General features: G+C 39.7%; 1 protein-coding gene and 1 pseudogene across 2 annotated transcripts; both read right to left on the bottom strand.

The window, feature by feature from the left end:
• LOC114556638 (interferon-induced very large GTPase 1-like) overlaps positions 1-24,764 on the bottom strand; it is a 33,529-nt pseudogene extending 8,765 nt beyond the window's left edge.
• LOC114546884 (NACHT, LRR and PYD domains-containing protein 3-like) lies at positions 905-21,435 on the bottom strand. 2 transcript variants are annotated; one of them, XM_028566141.1, is made up of 8 exons: positions 21,393-21,435; positions 10,457-10,545; positions 10,133-10,219; positions 9,948-9,995; positions 7,864-9,565; positions 7,216-7,389; positions 6,041-6,211; positions 905-1,555 (listed from the first exon to the last, which is right to left on the bottom strand). In XM_028566141.1, exons 2-8 carry the CDS (start codon positions 10,515-10,517, stop codon positions 1,387-1,389), a joined length of 2,412 nt encoding a protein of 803 aa, XP_028421942.1. In that variant the 5' UTR covers positions 10,518-10,545; positions 21,393-21,435; the 3' UTR covers positions 905-1,386. The 2 variants fall into 2 exon arrangements, with proteins under 2 accessions (XP_028421942.1, XP_028421864.1); XM_028566063.1 differs by lacking the exon at positions 21,393-21,435 and having other exon boundaries at positions 10,457-11,105.
• Positions 24,765-25,326: the final 562 nt, after the last annotated feature.

The following is a 25,326-nucleotide window of genomic DNA, read 5'->3' as shown; positions in this document are numbered from 1 at the left end:
CTCGTTGTGACTTTTGAACACCTCGTGAAGTCTGTCACAAAATAATAACAGAAGATGGAAATCATTTGTTTGAACGTTAGCTCAAAATGCCATTCAAGTGACACCTTTGTGTTCGATTGCTAACTTGTAGCCAGGAGTCATATTAGTGATACTACCCGTCAAGTGCAGATGGGAGTCACGCATGCGTCACTTTGCGACAAGTAGCCTCCAAGATGCTTACGCCGTTTTGAGCTAACGTTAGCAATGAAACAATCAAAAATACAGTGACAATTTCACTAACTGTGAGACCGTGTTGTGAGTAATCTTACAAAGTAGTCTTGTGTGAGGTACCATTGAACTCCGCATAGAGTTACCTTTTCATGGGTGACGATTTGCGGAAGCTGAAGAAATAATGTCCTCTCTGGCTGAAGATGGTGGTCAGAGGCTCGTCAGAGACCGTTTGATTACAGATTAAACAATCCAGACAGAGCCAGCTAGCAGTTGCCAGCCTTTATGCTAAACTAAGTGGCTGTAGCTTTATATTTAGTGTACAGACATGAGAGTGGTATCAGTTTAAACATCTGACTGAGTGACAAAAAAAGCATATTCCACAAAATGTCAAACTGTTCCTTTAAACAACCATAATATTCGGACTTATTGGCTGCTACTTGAGTTGTATCGAACAGTAAATGTTTTACTTAACTGTACTGTGTTAGGATGAAGCGCCAGATTGAAACATGATGGCAGTCTGAGTCTGAATAACACTAAAATGATCTGACATTAAAAGCTAGATCATTTATATTATTAACAGAACAGGTGTCCAGGGAAGAAGGAATTACAGAAAACTGTCTGAGAAGTCTCACCTCAGTATTTAGTTTTATTTATTTATTGTATCTCGAACAATCAACAATGTTGCATAAGAAAACAAAACAAATACAAATCTAAAAATGTTAAACCACAAAATAAAACACAACAATCAGAATTCAACAAAACTAGAAAAGGATTAGTTCGAGAAGGAGGAGGCGGAAGCAATTAGCTTATTTGGTCCTGCCCCTATTTCACAAAATCATATTATTATAAAGCAAATAGATATGCAAATACAGCATACAGTCGTTCAGGTCTTACAATAACTTACAACAATACAGCAATATACAACAATACCTTCACGAGACTTCACAAGAGCAATTCCATTCCTATGTTTCGGTCTATTCTTTTCTGTATTGTTCAAGTATTGATTTATTTAATCTATTTTTGAACTGAATGATATCATGGCTCTGTTTGATGTCATTGTTCAGTACATTCCATAAGGTCACCCCACAAACTGAAACACACATATTTTTAACCGCAGTTCGCACAAGAGGTTGCTTGAACATACATTGTCCTCTTAGATGATATCCCCAGTCTCTTTCATTTAAAGAGTATCTTCAGTCTACACTTCAGCCAATCAGAGAGCAGCTCCACCCCCTGGTCTTCCAGGCCGTTGAGGCTCAGGTCGAGTTCTCTGAGAGCAGAGGAGTCGCTGAGGGCAGAGGTCAAAGACTGGCAGCCGGCTGCTGTTAACAAGCAGTCGCTCAGGCTAGAAGCAGACATTTAAACACAGTGCTCAGATCAGAGTTTGTTTTGTGCTCTAACTTTTGTGAAATATACTAAATTTAAAATAAATAATATAATAAATGTATAACTATAATGCAGCTGTGAGCAGATTTAGTGTTTCTTAATGTATTAACATCTATAACTCCTCCTGTGGAGACAAAGGAGAGGCTGCTGTATGAACAGATCATTAATAACAACACAGTTAAACAGCTGTAATCATATAAAAGATGTTTCATAAAAGTTATAATAACAACAAAAACCTTGAAACACTAAGACATTAGTAAGCATTTTCCCTTTATCTGCAAGTCACGCAGCTCAAATTAACAAGTGCAACCATGGCCAAAAGCAGGAATACAGTTGGGTGTGGAAGTATTTCGACAGTGACACAAAAATCATCGAGATGAATGAATTGTAGTGCAGACTTTCAGCTTTATTTTGAGGGTATTTACATCAAAATTTGAGGAAGGGTTTAGGAATTACACACATTTTCATACATAGTCCCCTTATTTCAAGTGACCTAAAGTAATTGGACAATTGAGTCAAAAGCTGTTTCATGAGCAGGTATGGGCTATTCCTCCATTATTTCATTATCAATTAGGCAGATAAAAGGTCTGGAGTTGATTTCAGGTTGCTGTTTCATTGCTGTTGCTGCGAATCCACAACATGTGGTCAAAGGAGCTCTCAATGCAAGTAAAGTACATTCTGAGGTGGTACATTCTGAGAAAAAAGGAACGCACTGGTGAGCTCAGCAATACAAAAATGCTTGGACGTCCACGGAAGACAACAGTGGTTGATGATCGCAGGATCCTTTCCACGGTAAAGAAGAACCCCTTCACAACATCTAGTGAAGTGAAAAAGACTCTCCAGGAAGTAGGCGTATCATTATCCAAGTCTGCCATAAAGAGAAGACTTCACGAGAGCAAATACAGAGGGTTCACCACAAGGTGCAAACCATTCATAAGCCTCAAGAATAGAAAAGCCAGATTAGAGTTAGCCAGAAGCCATCTAAAAAAGCCAGCCCAGTTCTGGACCAGCATTCTTTGGACTGATGAAACTAAGATCAACCTGTACCAGAATGATGGGAAGAGAAAAGTATGGAGAAGGCTTGGGACGGCTCTTGACCCGAAGCACACCACATCATCTATAAAACATGGTGGAGGCAGTGTAATGGCATGGGCATGCACGGCTTCCAGTGGCACCGGGTCACTAGTGTTTCTTGATGATATGACAGAAGATGGATGCAGCCGCCTGAATTCTGAAGTCTATAGGAACATTCTGTCTGTTCATATTCAGCCAAATTCAACAAAGTTAAAGGAGAATTCTGGTTGAACTGTAAAATCTCCTGGCTGCGGAGGTTGTAGACGGTGAAAGCTCAAGCTCAAATATCTCTTCATTTGGTTGCCGCAATTTGGAAAGGCACAAACTCGAAGCATTTTCTCATATTAGTCCTGATCTAACTCCAAGCTCCGTCTGTCAGCTCTGTGAGCTCCTCCCTGCTTCTGCCACAGGCAGTCTCCGCCGTTGTTAGGTTAACAATGCTAATGAACTCCTGAACTGCAGGTCAGCTGTGCTCCACTGCGGTGTCAGGTTACAGCCTGTTGATACATGCTCATTACTATGGACAGGACCTCGGCAGATTATTTTTTTGTGGAAAAAATGCCTTTTGGAATATTAGATTGTATGAGATCGGCACTCGATTGCTGTGGACTTGACCGAAAAGCAGTACATAAACAGAGGTAAGGATTAACACAACTTTTATGCCTTTCTGTCACATCTACTGCCGTCAAATTCGCTGTGTTCCCTCGTAAGGAATAACTGCACATGGCTAAGCACTAGTAATGGCATTTTGAACATGTTTAGAGGCTAAAAACACGTTTAAAACTTGCCCTGTTTAAGCCTTGTTTAAGACTGTTGGGTGCAAAATCTAGCAGGAGGATAACTCGGTGTAGGCGGCACCGTTTGTTTTCGTTTTCCTCGCTACTGACAGTACTCCTGATTTACTAACAACAGAGCTACGGGTTGAAATCGACCGGAATTCTCCTTTAATTGGCAACCCAGGAGTTTTTCAAGGCAAAAGAAGTGGAATATTCTACACTTGCCGAGTCAATCCCCTGATTTCAATCCGATCGAGCATGCATTCCACTTGCTTAAGACAAAACTTAAGGCACAAAGACCTGCAAACAAACAGTCAAGGCCTGGCAAAGGATCCCAAAGGAGGACACCCAACGTTTGGTGATGTCTATGGGTTCCAGACTTCAGGCAGTCATCGCCTGCAAAGGATTCTCAACAAAGTATTGAGAATGAACATTTAATTTATAATTTATATTAATTTGTCCAATTACTTTAGGTCCCTTGAAATAAGGGGACTATGTATGAAAATGTGTGTAATTCCTAAACACTTCCTCCAATTTTGACGTAAATACCCTCAAAATAAAGCTGAAAGTCTGCACTACAAATGATTTCTTTTGTGTTAGCGCACAGGGCCAAAATTATGAAAATTGTGTCACTGTAAAAATACTTCCGGACCCAACTGTATATCCCAAATGTCTTTGAGCAGTATATCACATGGTATAAAAAACATTTAAAAAAGGAAAACCTAAGTTAAATTTCTTTGTTAAGTTATTTCACAAACATATAAAAACAGTTGAATTGGGTAACAGATTTTTATACAATCATTTGCTGATTGGATGAATTTTTGTCACATGACTGTGTCACACAGTAAACAAATCTGGGTGTAAGTTCTGACTCAGCATTACAATTCAACAGACTAATTAATTTTATCATCAGCAGCAGCTTTTTCCTCATCAGGTCAAAGGCTTAAATAAAACTCTTTTGGAGATGTGGAGACTGTCAGATGATTTTATTAGTGATTGGACGAATGTGTCACATGGGTCTGGCTGCTGCTTCCGGATTTGGGATTTTTTCAAACGGCCATTAACGGTGGCTGATTCAGAATACAATCTCATATTGTAAGAAGATAGTTCACTGAAACGTGTTTCTGAAAACATTTTAAGAGAGAAATGCCATGCAGAAAGGCCATGCAGTTGCTGAATCTGTCTTCATTTCAGATCAACAAAGGTCAGTTTAAAAGATTTTCGTCAGATTTTGAGAGGCTTAGTCAAGCTCATCCCGCACGCCACTGCCGTGTCTCCATCTGAACACGTCGGGTTTGACAAAATGAAGGCTGACCGCTCCTCCAACGGACGACGGCACGGTACACACCACACACACTCAAGTCACGGACCTTGCCAGACTGTCCAACGGCAGATTTTCGGCCCGGTGTGTAGACGCCTTAAGTGCCACAAAGTAACAGACTATGCAAAAGCTTTCTTTTCCGACAGTATGTGACAAATTCTAAAAAGTTACAGACTATTTGCTTCTTTATGATAGGCTTACATAAATACCCAATCAAACTAGGCAAAATATAGGCTACCACCTGGGCCTGCACGGCAGTAGGAAGAAGACGCAGAGATGTAAGACACCGTGTCTCTACCTTACGATGATTTCGGTACACCTAACGTAGATTTGCGCTCTGGAGTTCGGCTAATAAACTCTGCCATGAGACCCTGAATATTCAGATCATCCAAAATGAGACACTTCACCGGAGACAAAGTACCGGCGCGCTGTAACAGCTCAGCGGGCTCTCTCTGTCACTTTTTGGACGTTTTCTGTGTTGGACGCTGTGTGAATGAACGCACTGTTTTGGGAGAATAACTGATGTTGCATCTCCATACTGTATGAGCGCATAGGGAGCGCAGGACCCCCCCCCATCCTCCCCTCCTCTCAGAAGCTAAGATGTTTATTTCTCCCCGAACATACATCAGGCGGGAAGCACCACCATTAACCTGCAGCTCCTGCCTTCCATTAAGACCAGTTATTACTGCCATATTCAACCCGCCAGATCTCGGTGCTGCTGATTCACATGACTCCATGAACCGAAGCATTGTGTAGAAAAAGTTTTTTTTGCCAAATGTTAACGGTTCAGCAGATAAAATGTTTGGAAAAAGATTTTAATTCATATTTTATCTACCTGGGCAGATCTCAATCCACCTGGGCGGTGTGTCAAAGTAGAACCTATGTATGGGAAACACTGCAGTGATTACAGGAGACAGTAATCACTGCAGTGACAGGAGACAAAGGTTTGTCTCCTGTTGAGTAATGAGACAATAATGTTAGAAGTTACTGGATGTAACTCCAGTTCTATGAATCTGTGTGTGTAGCTCACTGTCGCTCTGCATCACACAGTGAATGAAAAAATGTAAACACAGTCACTGTGGGGATTTTAAAGCATCACACGGCCTGATCAGGAATAACAGATACTCCAAAATAGAAATAGATAGGTGATCAACGGGGGAAATTCTGATTAACACTGAAATGGTCTGAAATTAAAAGCTATATAAATTATATTATTCTCAGAACAGGTGTCCAGGGAAGAAAGAATTACAGAAAACTGTCTGAGAAGTCTCACCTCAGTATCTCCAGTCTACACTGGGGTTTCCTCAGCCAATCAGAGAGCAGCTCCACCCCCTGGTCTTCCAGGCCGTTGAGGCTCAGGTCGAGTTCTCTGAGATCAGAGGAGTCGCTGAGGGCAGAGGTCAAAGACTGGCAGCCGGCTGCTGTTAACCAGCAGTCGCTCAGACTGGAAGGAGACATTTAAACAGTTTTCAGATCAGAGTTTGTTTTGTGCTCTAACTTTTTGTGGAAGAGAATTATAAAAATAAATAAAAATATCATAAATGTTGTATAACTAAAGTATCTGTGAGCAGATTAAGAGTTTAATAAATGTCCTTATATGTGCTCACAACTACATTATAGTCTGGTATAAATCATTTATTTAATAAGAATGTAAATAGACTTTTAGTGTAAAAATGTGTCTCTGACAAGTACTCATTAACATATTATTATGATTTTGACTCATGGTGAATCTTTGGTCTGAACTGGTCTTTAGTCTCTGATGTTGCATGTAGGTGACAGTTTCATTTAGTTCTATGTTGCTTCATGAAGCTTTGAGGTTTAAAACTAATTAGAAAATATGAATAATTAGATCTGACTCACACACGTTGAACATCAGAATTGGATCATTTTCAGGAGTACGGTCAACAAGAGAGTTTTAGCCAGCTGGACAATAATTTAGATGTTAAATGTCCCCAAGTCAGATAATATTATGTATATTTTCATCTCTGTGTGTCCAGTTTAGTTAAGTTGCAGAATGTGTTTAACTTAGCACAAAAAATAGTAGCAGCCTCATTAAAATTGAAGTATTCCACCTTTCATGTTGAATCTTGTTAGTTACATGTAACATGTACGTCAGACAGACTTGGAGGTGAGCTTTTCTCTTCTAATTGAGCTGTGCTAACAGTTTCCCCCTGCTGCTAGTCTTTGTGCTAAGCTAGGAGCTATCTCTGGACAAAGTTAAAACTGATATCCACCTGAAACATCCGACTCTGAGAAAAACAGAGAACGATTAAAGATTGTAAATGTACATTATTATTACCACATGATATAAGATATCTGAAGGGAATATTTCATCTGTTCACTGTAACATGAAAGAAAAGTAAACTACTCCCTGTTTAAGTGTCCCAAAGTCCACATTACTTGTATTATGAATCATCACAAACATGCTGTGCATCTGGATGTTCTTACCGGAGTCTCTGGAGTTTGCAGTTGGGACTTTTTAGACCGTAACAGAGCAGCTCCACTCCAGAGTCCAGCAGATAGTTTCCACTCAAGTCTAACTCCTCCAGACCAGACGACTTTGAGCTGAGAACTGATGAAATCTTTTCACAACATCTGTCGGTGAGGTCACAGTACCTTAACCTAAAGTTAAAAACAAAATGACTGTTAACAAACACTTCCCTCTGTTCTCTACACTTAGGCGCTGTTTAAAAACTGAGACATTTCCCTTCGTTTGTGCCCTTCATTTACACGCAAACAGAGAATCCTCCTCTGAAAATGAGTCTTACTAAAACTCCGGCCAGAGTGGAGATTTGGGAAATCTTCGTTTGCACGTTTGCATGTAAACTGAGACAAACAGAGGTTTCGGCTGCTAGAGAGAAAGAGTAAGTGATTCCTCGCTGTTGTTGCTATTTTCAGGATTCTGATTGGCTAACGTGGGCTTGAGCTTCTCGTTACACCGCCACCTACAGGTTTGCCATTCTCTTTACGGCATTGGCGGCATACATACACGGGTACATAAAAATAAACACTTTTCTGAAAACTGACTGTACAAATGTTATTTTTGAAAATGGAGAGGTTGAAATGTCTGTTTTATGAAAATAGCCGGCTACTTACCAAGCTTTCGTTGATGCTTTGAGCACTGGCAGCAGCCTCTCCAGAACTTCATCTGATCCTTGGTATTTCCTCAGGTCAAACAAATCCAGGTCTTCATTGGAAACGAACAGCTGAAAGACCAGAGCTGACCAATGTTCAGGTAAGAGATTACTAAAATCTCCTGAGCTCTGGCACTTTTGGACATACTTTACCAGAGACTGGTCACCCAACTCATTTAAACAGTGGAACAAGTTGATGCTCTTGTCGCTGTTGGACAGTTTCTTGATCTTCTCATGAATAAACTTGATTGTCTCCTGGTTGCTCTGTGGACGTCTTCCTATGAATCCAACTTGTTTCTGAAGAAGCTCCTGATTTTTATCCTGTGACAGACCGAGCAGGAAGCGCAGGAACAAGTCCCATTGTCCATTATCGCTGTCCAAAGCCATATCCACTGCGTTCTGGTGGAGGAGGAAGATGGGATGCTCTCCTTTCTCTGATGGCACTTTCACACTTGTCTGGCTGCAAAGCAGATTTTCTCCGATATCTAAGAAAGTCTCTAACACGTACAGAGCTGCCAGAAAGTCTTTGTGTAGACCAGATTCTTTTATTGTGATCTGTGTACAAACTCCTGAATTAACTGCATCTTCTTTCAGATCAATTCCACAACTTTTAAACTTGTTTTCATAGAAGAGTATGCTGCCCTTCTGACGCTGTTCAAATGCCAGCTTTCCCAATTTCATGATCACATCTTTGTTATATTTATTCAGCTTTGTCTGGATGATCAGGAAGTGCGTGTACATTTCAGTCACAGTCTTGGGCAACTCTGCTTGTTCTGTGTCTGTTAGGAGACTCTGGAGAACCGTTGCTGAAATCCAACAGAAGACTGGGATGTGGCACATGATGTACAGACTTCTTTGCGACTTTGACTGAAGATGATCGGAGATCTTCTGAGCCATTAACTTGTCACTAACTTTCTTCTGAAAGTACTCCTCCTTCTGCTCATCTTTGAAGCCTCGTACCTCGGTCACCCTTTTGAAGATCTCAGGAGGAATCTTAGCGGCTGCAGCTGGTCTACTTGTGATCCAGATTGAGGCTTTGTGCAGCAGTTTCCCTGAGATTAAGTTTGTCAGCAGGACGTCTAATGTTGTGGTCTTTGTAACATCACGGCACATCTCATTGTTGTGGAAGTCCAGAGGTAATTGGCTTTCGTCCAGGCCGTCGAAGATGAACAAAACACTTGATTCGCTGTAGTCTGACTCTTTTAAATCCCTTACTTCAACAAAATAGTTACTTATTAACGTCACAAGACTCCAATCCTTATCTTTTATCAAGTTTAAGTCTTTGAATGTGAATGGAAATATGAAATCAGTAGTTTCATTGGCTTCTCCTGTTGCCCAGTCGTGAGTGAACTTCTGCACAGCGACAGATTTTCCAATGCCAGCGATTCCTTTCGTCAGAACTCTCTGAGGTTTTTCCTCATTTTTTAAAGGTTGAAGAATGTTATTGACCTCGATTTTCTTCTCAATCAAACTCCTTTTGCATTCCAAGTAAACAACTTCATGCATACTATTAACCTCCCCACTGCCTCCTTGTCTGATGTAAAGCTCCGTATAGGTCTTGTGTAAAGGAGTTAATGATCCATATCCCTTTTTTCCTTGTGACAGATCCTTTGTTGTATTTTTAAGGAAAGATTTTAAGTTATGTCGGCACCTTTGAATGTTTGCTGAAAGATGAATGAAATCATAGTTACATTATTTTCACATACTCTTCCACATTAGCAAATAGAGTATGTGTGCCTTGGTATTTTCATATGCATGTCCAGATTTACTTGGACGGATATCTGGTCCATATAAGTGCAAGTAACCCTAAATAACTGTCATTCATTTTAGATCATTACACCAACAAGATGCTCAGATGCTGGAAGGCTAACAAGATTTATGTTAGCAAACAAAACATGTGAAGAATAAGAAAACATTTTAGCTTCAACAATGTAATCTCCACAGAACCTTATAATAATTCAGTGTAGTTATGTTTTAATTAGAGAAGTAAGGTGAAGTTTTGTTGTTGTCGTTTGATTGTGAAAAATCTGTTAACAAACACAATACCTTTGTTTTTGGGAGAAGCAGCTTTTGTCTCCCTGTCAGGAGACGAGGCTGAAACACAAACATGAAACATGTCTTAAGAAATGTTGGTGGTTTAATTTTAACACAAACATGTTACATTTTAATCCGGTACATATTTAAACATAAATGTGTTTTATTTGATTTATAAACTCAGGGGAAACATTTACCAATATTCTTGATGTTGATTTTTAGATCCCTTCCCTTGAAATCACTAAACTGAGGTGCGAAGGCGACACTTCTATCCTGGGCGTTGACTGTTGTGAATAGACAAAATAATCAGGACCCACAACTCATCAACTCATGAACTGCTATAAAGAGGTTCAGAGATTCTGTTTTGTTGGAGCTGATTAGACAAAGACCTGAAAGATGAAGAACAAATAAAGCTTGGTAGAAATAAATAATGCCTTGCATATGCGGTTCCCAGCCCCCTCGGGCTTGGACCAGTTTCATCAGAGGCTGGTGTGTATACAGCCTGTGAGCCATCATCTTACCACTCTGTGATGTTTCTGGATCCAAAAGCCACCTAAACCAAGTCGTAAACCAGTTTCCCATTCTGCATTTCTTCACCCAGCTGCTCTCACTGAAGAAGAATAAACATCACACAGGTAAGGAGCTGAAGTCAGAAAGTGATTTTATATCATAAAGCAACTTCCCATACAGTTCTCCTGTGCACTCAGTTATTATTAATAATGCGAAGACAAAGAGCAAACACTCACATCTGATTAGATCTGATTACGATGTATTTAAATGTTATCAGACCCATATATTAGCTTCTACACAATCTTCAGTTGTTTTGATTAGAGTAGCCTCTTTAAATACCCATGCGGTCATGTGTTCTGTTAACAGAAAGAAGCTTCAAATCGAAATCCCTCCAGTTCAACAATAAAAATGTCATATTTTTAAGTCGATTCTAAACCAATCAGCTGTTTGATCAGCTGAGAGCCAGGCGTTTCCCATCATGGCCTAGGTCTTGCAGTCGGTGGAGAGCTCTATAAACTGCGGCCGCCTTGATTTCGTGAGGTTATCGTTACCAACGCGTCCATGATGTCAGACACAAATCTACTGTCAAGGCCCGCCCTCATACTCTGCTTCTGACTGGCTAGTAGTCCTTACCTAGATACGGTCAGGGCCCGCCCTCATACTCTGCTTCTGACTGGCTAGTAGTCCTTACCTAGGTACTGTCAGGGCCCGCCCTCATACTCTGCTTCTGACTGGCTAGTAGTCCTTACCTAGATACGGTCACGGCCCGCCCTCATACTCTGCTTCTGACTGGCTAGTAGTCCTTACCTAGATACGGTCAGGGCCCGCCCTCATACTCTGCTTCTGACTGGCTAGTAGTCCTTACCTAGGTACTGTCAGGGCCGCCCTCATACTCTGCTTCTGACTGGCTAGTAGTCCTTACCTAGATACGGTCACGGCCCGCCCTCATACTCTGCTTCTGACTGGCTAGTAGTCCTTACCTAGATACGGTCAGGGCCCGCCCTCATACTCTGCTTCTGACTGGCTAGTAGTCCTTACCTAGATACGGTCACGGCCCGCCCTCATACTCTGCTTCTGACTGGCTAGTAGTCCTTACCTAGATCACGGTCAGGGCCCGCCCTCATACTCTGCTTCTGACTGGCTAGTAGTCCTTACCTAGATACGGTCAGGGCCCGCCCTCATACTCTGCTTCTGACTGGCTAGTAGTCCTTACCTAGATACGGTCAGGGCCCGCCCTCATACTCTGCTTCTGACTGGCTAGTAGTCCTTACCTAGGTACTGTCAGGGCCCGCCCTCATACTCTGCTTCTGACTGGCTAGTAGTCCTTACCTAGATACTGTCAGGGCCCGCCCTCATACTCTGCTTCTGACTGGCTAGTAGTCCTTACCTAGGTACTGTCAGGGCCCGCCCTCATACTCTGCTTCTGACTGGCTAGTAGTCATTACCTAGGTACTGTCAGGGCCCGCCCTCATACTCTGCTTCTGACTGGCTAGTAGTCCTTACCTAGATACTGTCAGGGCCCGCCCTCATACTCTGCTTCTGACTGGCTAGTAGTCCTTACCTAGGTACTGTCAGGGCCCGCCCTCATACTCTGCTTCTGACTGGCTAGTAGTCCTTACCTAGGTACTGTCAGGGCCCGCCCTCATACTCTGCTTCTGACTGGCTAGTAGTCCTTACCTAGATACTGTCAGGGCCCGCCCTCATACTCTGCTTCTGACTGGCTAGTAGTCCTTACCTAGGTACTGTCAGGGCCCGCCCTCATACTCTGCTTCTGACTGGATGGACATATGGACATATTTTGTTGAAGCACCAATTGTCAACCCTAGAATATCGCCGCAATATCGATATCGAGGTATTTGGTCAAGAATATCGTGATATCAAATTTTCTCAATATCGCCTAGCCCTACTCAGTAGCTAAAACAGAGAGCTCAACACACAGGGTGAAAAGAGGAGCTGCAGCAATGTGCAGTACAACAAAAATATGGTGTTTTTTAAAAATTAAACCATGTAAACCTATTCTGGTACAACCTCTAAATACAATTATGAACCTGGAAATGAGCATAATATGAGCTCTTTAATGAACGAGGCTTCTAACTGTAGGTTTCCACACAGCGAAATTTCGCTTCGCTCTCATTGAGGTTGAATGGAGACGAAAATCGCCCTGATTCAGCGAGATGAGAGCGAATCGCCGAGGGGAGGGAAATAAAGTTGACGAAAGTTTATCTTTATTCAAATCGAGGACCACTCGAGAACCAATCAAGTACGTGTGTTTGTGTTTGGAGGCGGGAGTTACAAAAAAAGTCTGACCAAGATGACGGAGGTTATCAGAGCTGTATAATGAAATTTTTTAAGTGATTAAAATGTTTCTACACGAACATTGGTACTTGTATCAACACAAATTGTGATTTATATGACACACAAACTTAAGTCAGGGCACATACACCACTAAATAGACCACTGTAGCACTCAAACTTTTCAGCTAGCCGACAGGCTAATCGCTAGCATTTTCGGACATTGCATTTCATTGTAAAGTCTAGCCAGGCAGCTAGCTAGCTAGGCTACTTGTGCATTTGTTTGATTACATGTTTTGGTGGAGAACATTGACGCTTGTAGCAACACGGATTGTTGTTTATATGTCAGACGAACTTAAACAGGGCAAACACACCACCAAATAGACCACTGTAGATAGTTTAAACACTCAAAATGATTCAGAAAGCCGACAGGTCAACCGCTAGCATGTTCGGACATTGCATTTCATTGTAAGCATAGCAAGGCAGCTAGGCTACATAGCCAGGTTACCAGAGCATTAATGAGCTAACATTTTACCGATGGTTTGCTGCTGTGCATTTTTACCGCCCTGTCTTCTGACAGCCCGGGAATCTTTAAAAAATGTTGCGGTGTTGTTTTCGTGACCACGCCCCCGAGGCAAACTTTCACTGTCCGAAATTCGTGTGGTGTTTCGCTGTGCCTAACCCTACCGTAAGTGATCTTCAGCAACCTTTCTCGGTCCAGGTACCGTTCGTTCTTTTGTTTTTGCTTTCACATATGAAATCGAAAAAACGAGAAAACAACTCCTTTTTCCGTTTTTCCATTTTTTTTGAAAAACGAAAAAACGAAATTATGACTTGATTTTTGGTTTTCCCGTTCTTGCTTGGAAATCAGAAAAAACACTTGATATTCCGATTTTCCCCTGTGGGTGGTGCTAAATCTGATTGGCAGGATATGCATTCATTGTTTTTCAAAATAAGAGTTTACCTACACTGTATTTGTTAGCCTGTAAAATTAATAGTCTATATGCATGCTATTTGTCACCCAATTATTTGGCTTAACTGACTAAAATCTATTGAAATAAATGTAAACATGTTCACGCATTGACAGTTGTCAGACAAAAGGCACGATCTGTTTTTGTAGGAGAGTAGGAGAGGGGAAGACCCATCTCATCGTTTAACCCTGTTTTGTTCAATGTCATGTTAAACTATTTTTTGTTCCCGGTCTAAAATGACCGTTCCATTAATACTCATCATAAAAATGTAAATAATACATTTATTCTTTATTCAAGATGTTGTTGTTATTAACTTAAATTCTTATGAATAATAAAAAAGAAATGTATATATTTGTTATTTATGGCCTGTATGCCTCATTGATCTGAGCTTATACATCTTGAATTCGAACGAGTACTAAAAAACATAATTGCTGGATTATTTTGACTAAAATAAATAATCAGATGAAACATTGTATAGGCTACGGTTTATCACAGATTACTTTGGGCCAAAGTTACCAAGGACATTTGTTTATTTAAAAATGTATACATTCACATAAAGTAACACCTGTTTGGGTCAAAAGTGAGAGGTTTCATCTGTCACGTTGGAAAAAGAGAGAGACTCTGAGGAAAGGTGTGCGTAGTAGGTGTGAAAAAAGCATGTAAATATTAAAAAAATATAAAAAATAATAAAATGATCTATGGGAAGGAGTGCCATGTCTTTTTGGTACATGATAAAGTATCTGCATTTAGGAAAAAGTTGGACCTGTGTTGGACTCGCGTGGAACAGGGCTCAGTGGAAAAGTTTCCAACCTTGGAGGATGTTTTGGAGAAGGCAGGACTGGCCGTTGCCACTGCGCATTTGAAGGGGTTGCGCGAGCAGTTTTGGGATTATTTTGGAGAGGACACCATGGAAAATTAATGGGTTATAAATCCATTCAGTTTCCCAGCAGAGCTCCGTGATGGATTAAGCATCCAAGAGGAGGAGGCCCTACTTGACCTGAGCTCTAATGTGGAGTTTTAACAGAAGATGCGTGAGTGAAGTGTCGCTTGCACACTTTTGGCTGTCAGTGCAGACATAGTTCCAGTCCCATAAAAGTACTTATCCCATTCACGTCCGCTTACTTGTGTGAGTTTGGGTTTTCTGCCTGGCCCTTGACCCTGATTAAAAGCAAGGTTGAGGCTGCAGATGGAGGGCGACATGCGGTTCCTGTCGTTACTAGGCCTACACCGTCTGTGTGCAGCGAAGACGCAGACTCACTGCTCCCATTACGATAGAGAATAACATTAACATTTCTCCGATCAGTTTTGTTTAAAGTGATGGAAATGAGTTACATTTTCTTTTTGTTTGTTATTTTCTTCAGAAACGCGCACAAATAAGGATTAACCCACATAAAAATTAGGGATCGTATTAGGACTTGTGTTCAAAATAAACGTTTTCAAACCCTTTTATGGTTGCAACTATTTATTTTTACGGAGTGTCTATTTGCACCCCCGGTACGAATAGCCTCGGCCACACAGCTGAGCTATTTACACCCTGTGACGTAACAACAAAAAAACGTTGCTCGCGTGCACCGAAATCACGGCGGACGTTCATCTTCCATGACAGCAGAAACTGGCATATTAGGGAAGTTTTGTCTCTAAAGTTTATAACAATTGAATTTCTAGCGGAAAATGGATACTACAGTTGCGCTTTCTGTCTTCAGTGAAAGCATACAACCGTTAGTTAGTACCAGAGCCATAGAGATATAAGAGTTGCGACACTCGATCTCGCTAGCGGAGTGGTCACGTGGTTCATGCAAGCCTGTATAGTTCCAAACACACGCAGCGCTGTCATATTCTACTATGGGACTGACCGCAGCGATTGTGATATTGAATGGTAATATGAATAAAAACACATACCCGTGTATTTGTTTGATTGTTATTGCATATTTGTAAATGTCAGTTTTACATTTGGAGTGGTAGGGTGACAACTGAAAGCTATGTATAGATACGTTTTTAAGTTTTGGAGGGAACGCTTCACGTCCGTGTTAGCATGATAGCACTAGGCTACTGTCCTGTATTGTCCTTTGTGTCACGGGGACTTTAGTTTATTTACATTTTGTATTAGCCTGTACAAAGGCGTTTGTTCTGAGATGTCTGGGACCCCCCCTCCCCCCGTGCCAGTTCACATTAAATGACATCGCATAGTACGCAAGGGTCACCGGCAGTGTTGGGAGTAACGCGTTACAAAAGTAACGCAATTACAGTAATGTATTCCTTTTTGCATTACTAAAAACTAAATTTTGGTAATATTATTATCCGTTACAATCTCAGTAACCCGAGTTACAACACATTTTAACGCAACATTTTTTAAGAATTTCGTAACACCGCGAAGCATTTGTTAACAGGAAAAAAAAGCCGTGAATATTATTTCATAACATCTGTGTCCCAACAGGTGACGGTACGTCAGCTCGGACAGCTGTGTGTCTGAGCCGCTGACAGATTTAAACATGTCGGGAATTAATGTTTAGGTTGTTACACGTAAATCATTGCAGTTTATCAGCCGTGGAGAGTAACTATGTAGTGGAATGGCTTGACGACCAAAAACGCTTGTCTTTTACTGTGACCATTTACTGTTCAACATGTTTCTGTCATGAACGGTAATAATTATTAGTGAGTTTTAATCACACTATAATTGACAATTTCCTTTGGACTGTTTTAAACTAAACAACATGAATTTCTTATTCAAGTGCTTTAAACAAACATTTTACAACAATGCCGTAGTCTACTTCAATACAACTGTAAGGTACTTTTAATTGAGTATTTTCATTTTCTCCTACTTGCCTATTGTACATTTTACTTATCTATTTTTTATAGCTTTAGTTACTTTGCATATTCATATTAATTATACAAAATATGAATAATCTGTGATGTATTAAAGTGGATAAAGAGGAGACTTTATTGATTCAGTGGTGAAATTCACAAGCTAGCTGCCAAGTCAAACTTCCGCTGTTGTTTTGGTGAAAGTAACTCAAAAGTAATGCAAAAGTAGTGTAACGCATTACAATTCAGAGACAGTAATATTGTAATATAACTAATTACTCTCAAATGACAGTAACTAGTAATCTATAATGTATTACATTTTGGAAGTAACTTGCCCAACACTGGTCACCGGGGACCTGAAGCTTAACGCCAGGCCAATGCAAAAATGTCAAAAATAAAATAAGTCCCGGGGACCCGAAGGATAACACAAGGATTAACCTTAACCTTACTACATCTTTTGTAAATCAAATATGATTCAAGATATTCTTTTTTGCACATCTGGACTATTGTATTTTCCTTGATTTTGCTTGTGATTCCGATTCACTTACCCGTGGTCAGAGAGCGATTGAGAAAGCAGAGTAGCAACAGTCCATTCAGCATTTAGTGTCCAGCCCACTTCTTCTGATGAGGCAGGAGTTGACCACACAACCATGATCATTTTAAGATGAAGCCATACACAAAGTATCACATATATTAAAGAATAACAACTCATTACACTTGGATGAAAATATTTTTTATTGAACAATGAGTGAGAGAACAAGAACAGAAAAAAATAAATACATTTGGAAAGGAGAAAATAAAAAAAAAAAGCAATACAAATAGGATTTACCGCTGGCACCACTGGTTATAAAACCCTTCAGCAAATGGAGATTCTACTGCCTAACATCTGCACGCTGCAAAGGAGGATGCAGCATGTAAATCTGGAGCCAGGAGTTTTGGGGGTTAGTGTTTGAGATGCTGAGTGTTTAATAAAACAAATCTTCTCCACATATATCAGGCTGAGGTTTGTGGAACAAAAATTAAGTGGGAACAAGTATGAATAAGAGCAAAAAAGTAGAGCCAGGAATAGGGAGAATAGTATAAGTGATTAATTAACAAAAAATATCTTCCACATATATCAGGCTGAGGTTAAGGATTCAATCAAAGTGCATCAGGGCTGAGAGGAAGGTAAACAACCGTGATTAAGGGGTACCTTTGCAGCAAGAGTCAGACTAAGAAGGCAATTTCAAAACAGCAGACTTTCTCACCTAAGGTCATAACATCTAGTCCACTGCCAAACACCTTACTGCAGAGATGTTCAACAGGGGGTCCTCAGAGTCATTGCAGGGGGGCCTCCAAATTATTGCCAATTTTTGAAAGTCTTTTAAAAAAAATTTAAAATGCCTTAACATAATTCCAACATATTATTAGCAAATATAAATTCCCACTGATGATATGCAACTTCATTTTATACAATATGTAGAAGGGGGTCCCTGCTGCATCTTACTTTAAGTTAAGGGGTCCTTGGCTTAAAAAACGTTGAAGACCCCTACCTTACTGGTTGCCATAGATGTATTTGGCCTCTCCATCCCCGGCACACCGTCTGCAGCCTCCAGTCGCCTCTTATTTCAGCAGCCAGCAGCCACCACCAGCAGCCGTCGCCAGCACCAGCTAGGACTGCTTGAATATGGAAAGAAATGTGATCATAATTATTTCGGTCAATATTGAAATCACAATAATTTAACACGATTACTTCTTGATTTCTGGAAAGATGTTGCAATTATTGCACTTAAAAAACAGTGGGAAAAAAAACGTTAAATAACATCAACAGTAAAAAAAAAAAAAAAAAAAAAAAAAAAGAAATTTGCCTCAATACTTTTTCATATTTAAAATGTCATTGTCATATGTCACTGATATTTTTTGTGTGGAATAAGTTGTATTAATACATGTAATCCAACAGCCCTTTCAAGGGTATAATTAAACAAACGCAACCTTATTTCTAGACACACAGTACTTAGCTGACTAGCTAACACAGCAGATAAAACCTAAATAAAACCCGTCCTTAATCAACCTTAATGATCCTAGTAATCCAACATCAATAACTAACTAAATAAAAGTTGTCAGAGATTCACTACTGAACTTCGTAATTGTTGGTGTAGCGATACCTTCACAGCTGGCGAAGTCGAGCTAACAAATGAGCTAACAAACTAGCAGGCAATCGGTCGGCTACCAAGATAAAAATATATATAATTACGCTGTGCACACATACAAATAAAGATCAGTATATGCATCATAAACGGTCTCTGATAAAATATAGACAGTTGACAATTCAAAAGAGGTAGCTATTTAATCAACTTACCTCAGAAGTTACTCGTCGGAAATGAATGAAGTCCAACGCCGTGAATGGATTGTATGGAACTATCCGAGACTGCAGACCCCGGAAGTAGGCAGCAAAAAGCGTACAACGGAATCCAATGGGAGTGTCGCCACTCTGTCTTTCTCTATCACTCTGGTTAGTACCATAGGTTAGTACCTATTTTTTGTATACTTAATGGTTGCCTAGCAACCGCGGCTTGAAGACACCAAGTGGTAAACAGTTGTACAACATTCTGTAAGAACTGCTAGGTGAGTGGTTAGAACACTGAGCTTTGGTCTGGAGTTTGATTCTCTAGAGAGGCGGTCTTGTTTTTTTCATTTTGGATTAGATAATTTGCATGCAATTGCGCAAGTCAGGGCCCGCAAATTAGTTTTGTTTGGTTCGAACTAACCTTTAGAAAACCAAAAACTAACGTTCCCAACGTTCCCTAAACGTTCTGTGTTAGTGGGGAACGCAAATTTTTTTTTTGCAGGGTGGTAGGGGAAAACTCATGAATATGCCTGCTCTGGTTGGGTTGGTTAGGTTTAGGCAAGAGGAGTGGGATTGGTTATGGTTAGGGTAAGAATGTCAGGGCGATAATATTCCAAAAAGGTGTAATACATGAGTAGTATGGATAACTGTGTAAATGCACAGGGGTGCAAATAGCATACGTTGATATTTGCACCAGATGGGGTATTAATAGAACACATTGCTGTGAGAATATAGTTCCCGGTTTGTTTACTGTTAGAAGACGGCTGTGTCTCATGTTACGTTGTTTTTTGTACACGCTGTGACTCTACAAATCACAACATGTAAATAGGAACATGTTGGCGTTATTTTGTCACAATTTGGAGCAGTAGGCTAGTTGGAACCAGTTACCTGCAGGATCTGTGCTAGGCTAAGCTAATGCTGGAGCCGTCAGACAGCGTTACAGCACGCACAGAGATGAGAAGGGTATGTATGGACTTGTCTTACTCTGGGGGTTACGGTGAATAAGCTAAATTCCCAATAAGTCGGCGTGTTCCTTTAAGGACCAAAAGAGACTGCAGCGTATGATCAAGATGGCCAGTAAGATCATAGGACTTGATCAGGTGTCAGCAACTCAGCTGTACAATGAGCTTATCCTAAAAAAGACCGACCAAATCCTTAATGACCCCACTCACCCTCTTCATCATAAATTTATGAGAAGCAATAGGTCAACTGGTAGAATTTTACAACAGAGAATTAAAACGGAAAGGTACAATAAATCATTTGTGCCTACAGCGATCAGACTGTATAATGACAGTGCACATCGCGAGTACTTTGATCCTGCACTGGCACTTTAACTGGATGGTAGATCCAATTTTCCTTTTTTGACAACCACTCCTAGTTATTTCTATATATATATATATTTTTTATTTTTAGCTATCTTAATGTTTCGTAAACATTAGATGTCAGATTGTCTTTGTCATTTCTGTAGTATTGTTTATTCTTTGTATTGTGATTGTTGACTTCTGTTATTGTCATTCCCATTGTACTGTTACTTTTTTGTTATATACATGTTTATTGGTTTGTCTGTGGTGTCTATATGTTTAGAGAATATGTTGTGACAAGAGTGCAAAATGAATGACCACATGAATTTCCCCTTGTGGGATAATAAAGTTTACCTTGATGGGTTAAATTCAGAGCAGTGGTCCGTTAATGTATATATTTAAGCTACTTACGCATTCAGTCGGTCCGTGATCGTCTGCTACGCTTTCTCTCACTGTTGCAGTACAGCGGCCGTGTTTCTTTTCTTTTTATTCAAATAATGTGTTTCACGTCATCATACACAAGAAGCTGCTGCTCTCTCTGTATAAAGTATGTACGATGCGTATTCTCCATTTTGGCATCAGTAAATCTGTGATCGACCTCGCGGTCTTTTGAGGAAATCCGTGGACGCGCATCTATCTGAATTAGTTCAGCCTGGCTCAACCTAGTCGCTCCTCCTCAGCTCCTAGTCTCTCCTCCTCAGCTCCTAGTCTCTCCTCCTATGCCTGGCTCGACCTAGTCTCTCCTCCTCAGCCTGGCTTGACCTAGTCTCTCCTCCTCAGCCTGGCTTGACCTTCGTGAAACACACCAAGCCAGGATGCACAGATTAGACTAGGTCAAGCCTGGCTTTATCAGTTATCCTGGATTTAGATATTTTGCTTTTGTGAAACAGACCCCTGGACCTTTCTCAGATAACAGCTGTTGTTGATGTTGACACTAGATTTTGTAAAAAACTGAATTTTAACATGTGTGCTATCTTTGTCTGAAAACCTAGAACACATATGCACATAAATTAAGACAGCCCGACTAAAGCTGTTTCCTGTTTTACATTCCTTCACCCAGCTTCTCTCACTGTAGACGTAAAGAATAAACATCGCACAGGAAATGTTACAAGGAGCTGAAATAAAAGTGTTTATATCATAAAGCTTCTTTCTACCCAGTTCTCCTGAGTCCAGTTATTAAAAAGAGGAAAAAAAGAGGAGATTAGTTAATATTAACTTTACAGTTCTTGTTAAAGGAGCAAAAAACAAAGTCAAACCTTGTGAGTTGCTTCCTGTCTTAAGCTCAACTGCCACCCAGCCTGTCTTATGTGAGAAAGCAGGAAGTGATTCTGCTTCATGTTAACACCTACACACTATCCCGCCAGTGTGGACAAACCTGCATCTCTTTTCTTTCCAAAATAAAACACTGTCACAAATGAAAAGTGTTGCAGTGCGTGTCAAATATATATATTTCATAGGAGCCATGTTATGTTTGGTTATACACTCTTAGAAGAGATGTTTTAAAAATGTGTTGTTATGGATTACATTTGTGGATTTCTACATAAGTGTAAAAAATAAGAATGTGTAAAAAGGCTTAACATAGTTGATGTGTTGGACAGTGAATCTTTATTCCGCCCAGTAAGAAAGTCGTCTGACACCACAATCTTCTGAACATAGAGATCCAGAGAGAGTTGTGTGGAGCTGATAGTCTTAATTAGCTTTGTAGAAACTCATTTGGCAACGGCTTGAATGTAACGGACGTTTATTAATATCAAAAAGTTACGCACTAAAGCTTTAATCATGAACAATTACGCCAACATACAGTATATATTTCTTATTCACTAACTTATAAAATACACATCAAAAGATAAAACTGCTTTGCTTATACCTAAAATATAGAAGTCAAATTATAAAAATATGAAAGAATAATGATGATATATTAGAGAATATTTATTTTACATGGCTTTTATAATTCAACATCATCAACAAAGTCATCTTTAGCCCAAAATTTAAAAACAAAAATGAATAATCAAACAATAAAAGCATGTTTAAGTTAGAGGTAACAATGTATTTCCAGCTTTTTAACTTCTTTGTTACTTGTTCAACAATACATCATCTATTAACAAGTTAATCATTAACATGTGAAAGGATGCCACAGTATTTGCACATGAATCACTGGCATCAACATGCATATATTTCAACTAATGCTGTTTTTGTACTCTCCAAGCACACATCAATTACTTTTCAGAGTACATTTAGCAAGAATATTAAAGAATAAAACTGTAAACACGTAAATAGTGGAATAAGTAATAAAAAGTAGTAACATTAATAATAGTAAGTAAGTGAAACATCTCATCACATGGTCATTGTACTCAGGCCTATCATCATTTCTGTGCTCGCTAGTCATTATGTAAGTTTGTTAACATATTTTTAAAAGCAATAAAACAAATGGTAAATATTAAAAAAAAAGGTAAAAACAAAACAGGTCAGCAAAAAGTAATTTGTGTTCAATATTTCTTCTTACCAAATACAATATACACATTAAAAGATATAAATGTTTTGCACATACATGTTAGAAGTAAAATAATACCAAACATTAAAGATAACATGTTAGAAAACATCTGTTTCACATGGCTTTGGTAGTTCAACATCATCATCAACAACATCAGCATCTTTAGCACTAGTCATTATGGATAGAGCTGTAATCATAATAAAATAGAAAACCACAAGAGCAGATTAGCTATTTTTAAAGCTTCTTAATGCCCTACTTAAGTTCCCATTTCCATTTGGATTTCTCTGGATATTTAATAAATTCTTCAATGTTTAAATGTTTTGTTTAAAAGATATTTTTCAGGATTGTACATTCTTCACTTTATATTGAAGGCATCTTTTAATCCCTTCAGAGCTTGTTCCTTTGTGATTCTCCTCCAGGCCTCTGGAACATCAGCTGGTTTGGCTTTGTATTCTTGAGCAAATCTTTCATTGTATTGAACCAGGACATACTTCCAGTAGTCAGATGCCTCAATGGTGGAGTCAGGAGGAATGTGCCAGTCTATATAGTAGTCCATGTAGTCCTTGAAAGGATAGTACTCCCATTTAGTTTCTGGGTTTTTGAATTTACGGTCACTGTGCACATCTGTTGTACACAGTGTTGGAACCGTGTCCACATCCCTGTATCCACCGAGACCTTGTGGCCGATGAACAGCTGCATGATGTTTCTTGTGTTCTTTGCCTCCAGCCTCACAAGGAACTTTACAAAATGGACATTGTCTAAAGCTCTAAAGGATATCCATCCAACAGCATTTCAGCTGCCAGACCAGGGAGACAAGATATTTTATCAGCAGTGTCTCGTGACTGCAAGGAAACCTCATAGATCAGCCCCATCTCTCTCATGTAATGCTCTAGTCCTAAAGAGCTATCTAGCAAAGCCTGATCCAGCTGTGCAATCTCTTTCACGTTTTTCTCCTCTTTGTCACTCTGCTCTGTCAACTTGTGACGCAGTAAAGGTAGTTGAATGGCAGCCTGCAAATGTGCATTAAGCTGAAGTTTTATCCACAAAAATCTCTTTTGTCTTTGTCAGTTGTAGTTAAGTGGTCAATAAAACTCTTCATAGCATGTGATAGTTTGTGTTTGCCAAGCTCCTTTTTAATCTTTTGTTGTTCTCCCTGTAGCTGAGATTTATATTCTTCCAGTTCTAGATCACCAGGTTCTTGTAACCTACATTCCTCCATTTCTAACAGTGATAACCTTTTCCAGTTAACACCTTGCAAAGGAAGTTGTTGTGGTCTTGTATACGCTGCACCCCAATTCCTTTCACAATCTCCTGAGCTGTGATTATCCAATCAGCACGGCTTTGCTCGCTAGTGTCCTCTACTTTTATCGAGAGCCCAAGTCACGCCCTTTCCGGTGGACCTCATGGAACCTATCTTTCGAAAAAAAAAATATGAACTCGTTTGAATTGAGCCATGAATTACAAAAATTATGTTCGTCAATTTAAAAGATAATTTTTCAACCAAATAAAGTCTAAGTTTGCCGTCAGTTTGTCATATGACCTCTTAGTTTTGTGTGAAACCGCTCAGTGGACTACATCTCTGTCTCACGCAATTTACGTCACCTAGCTTGATGCTCGGCTTGATTTGATTTGATTTATTGGGATCTCCATTAGCTGGGGCCGTAGCCACAGCTATTCTTCCTGGAGTCCACCCACAACTTGTGCAGCTATACATTGACGTGCATCATTACGTTAAAAACAACCACCAAAAAAACAACATTTAATACATCATTGAAAGAAAAACAACAAAAATAATAATAAAACATAACATTCAACACACAACATAAGACAACACAGTACCTAATTTAAATTATTCACAAACGTAGAGATGAGATTATGACATTGTCCACTTATAATATGACCAATCAAATGCACACAGAGAACCCTCAATGATACTAACATCATTCATTAAGTATTATCCAATACAGAGTTCTGCTCAGCTAGATGTTCTTTAAGTAATACTTTGAATTGAGGTTTTCTATTTTCTTGAATGACATGACTAGGCATTGCATTCCAATTAATCATGGCTCTATATATTACAGTGTTTTCCCTTTGTTTGTTCTTACTTTAGGTAATGTGAATTTACCCTCAGGAGCATGCCTTATGCTATAGTCAAGTTTATCAGAACTAAGACCAAGTTGCTGATACAACAACCTTGGCTGTTTAGTCACTAAAATATTTCTGGTAAAATTGAGCAATGAGGCAGTTAATCTGTTCCTTACAGTTAACCAGGATAAACAGCCATGCATTGCATCAACGCTTGATCTGAGTGGGCACCTCAGTAAACAGCGTGCAGCTTTATTCTGAGCAATTTGCAATTTCTTTATAATTTATATGGCAGCACCTGACCAAACCCCTGAACGGTAGTCCAAATGGGATAAGACAATCGTTATAATGACATTTCCCATTACCTTTTTATTCAGAAAATTTGAACATCTCCTTATAACTGAGAGACCTCTACCCATTTTTTTCACCACCCCATGAATTTGTTGAGACCAGGATAATTTACCATCTACTATAACCCCAAGAAGCTTAGTCCTTTGTACCTGTTCAACTGCCTTACCTTCAACACATAAATTTAATTTAGGTTCACTAAACAACTGTTTTTTTGTCCCAAATACAATGCTTGTGGTTTTAGATACATTAAGAACTAATTGGTT

Source organism: Perca flavescens, chromosome 1 (genome assembly GCF_004354835.1).
Source record: "Perca flavescens isolate YP-PL-M2 chromosome 1, PFLA_1.0, whole genome shotgun sequence".
Lineage (NCBI taxonomy): Eukaryota > Metazoa > Chordata > Actinopteri > Perciformes > Percidae > Perca > Perca flavescens.
The sequence above is the reverse complement of the archived record's forward strand: the minus strand, read 5'-3'. Positions and strand labels throughout refer to the sequence as shown.

Excerpts from the sequence above, each read along its gene's own strand:
- LOC114546884 (XM_028566141.1), bottom strand. The coding sequence starts at position 10,517 with ATGGGAAACTGGTTTACGACTTGGTTTAGGTGGCTTTTGGATCCAGAA. Across the intron at positions 7,390-7,863 it reads AAAGCATCAACGAAAGCTTG|GTTAAGGTACTGTGACCTCA; the intron begins GTAAGTAGCCGG and ends TTTTAACTTTAG. Across the intron at positions 6,212-7,215 it reads TGCAAACTCCAGAGACTCCG|TCTGAGCGACTGCTGGTTAA; the intron begins GTAAGAACATCC and ends GTCTCCTTCCAG.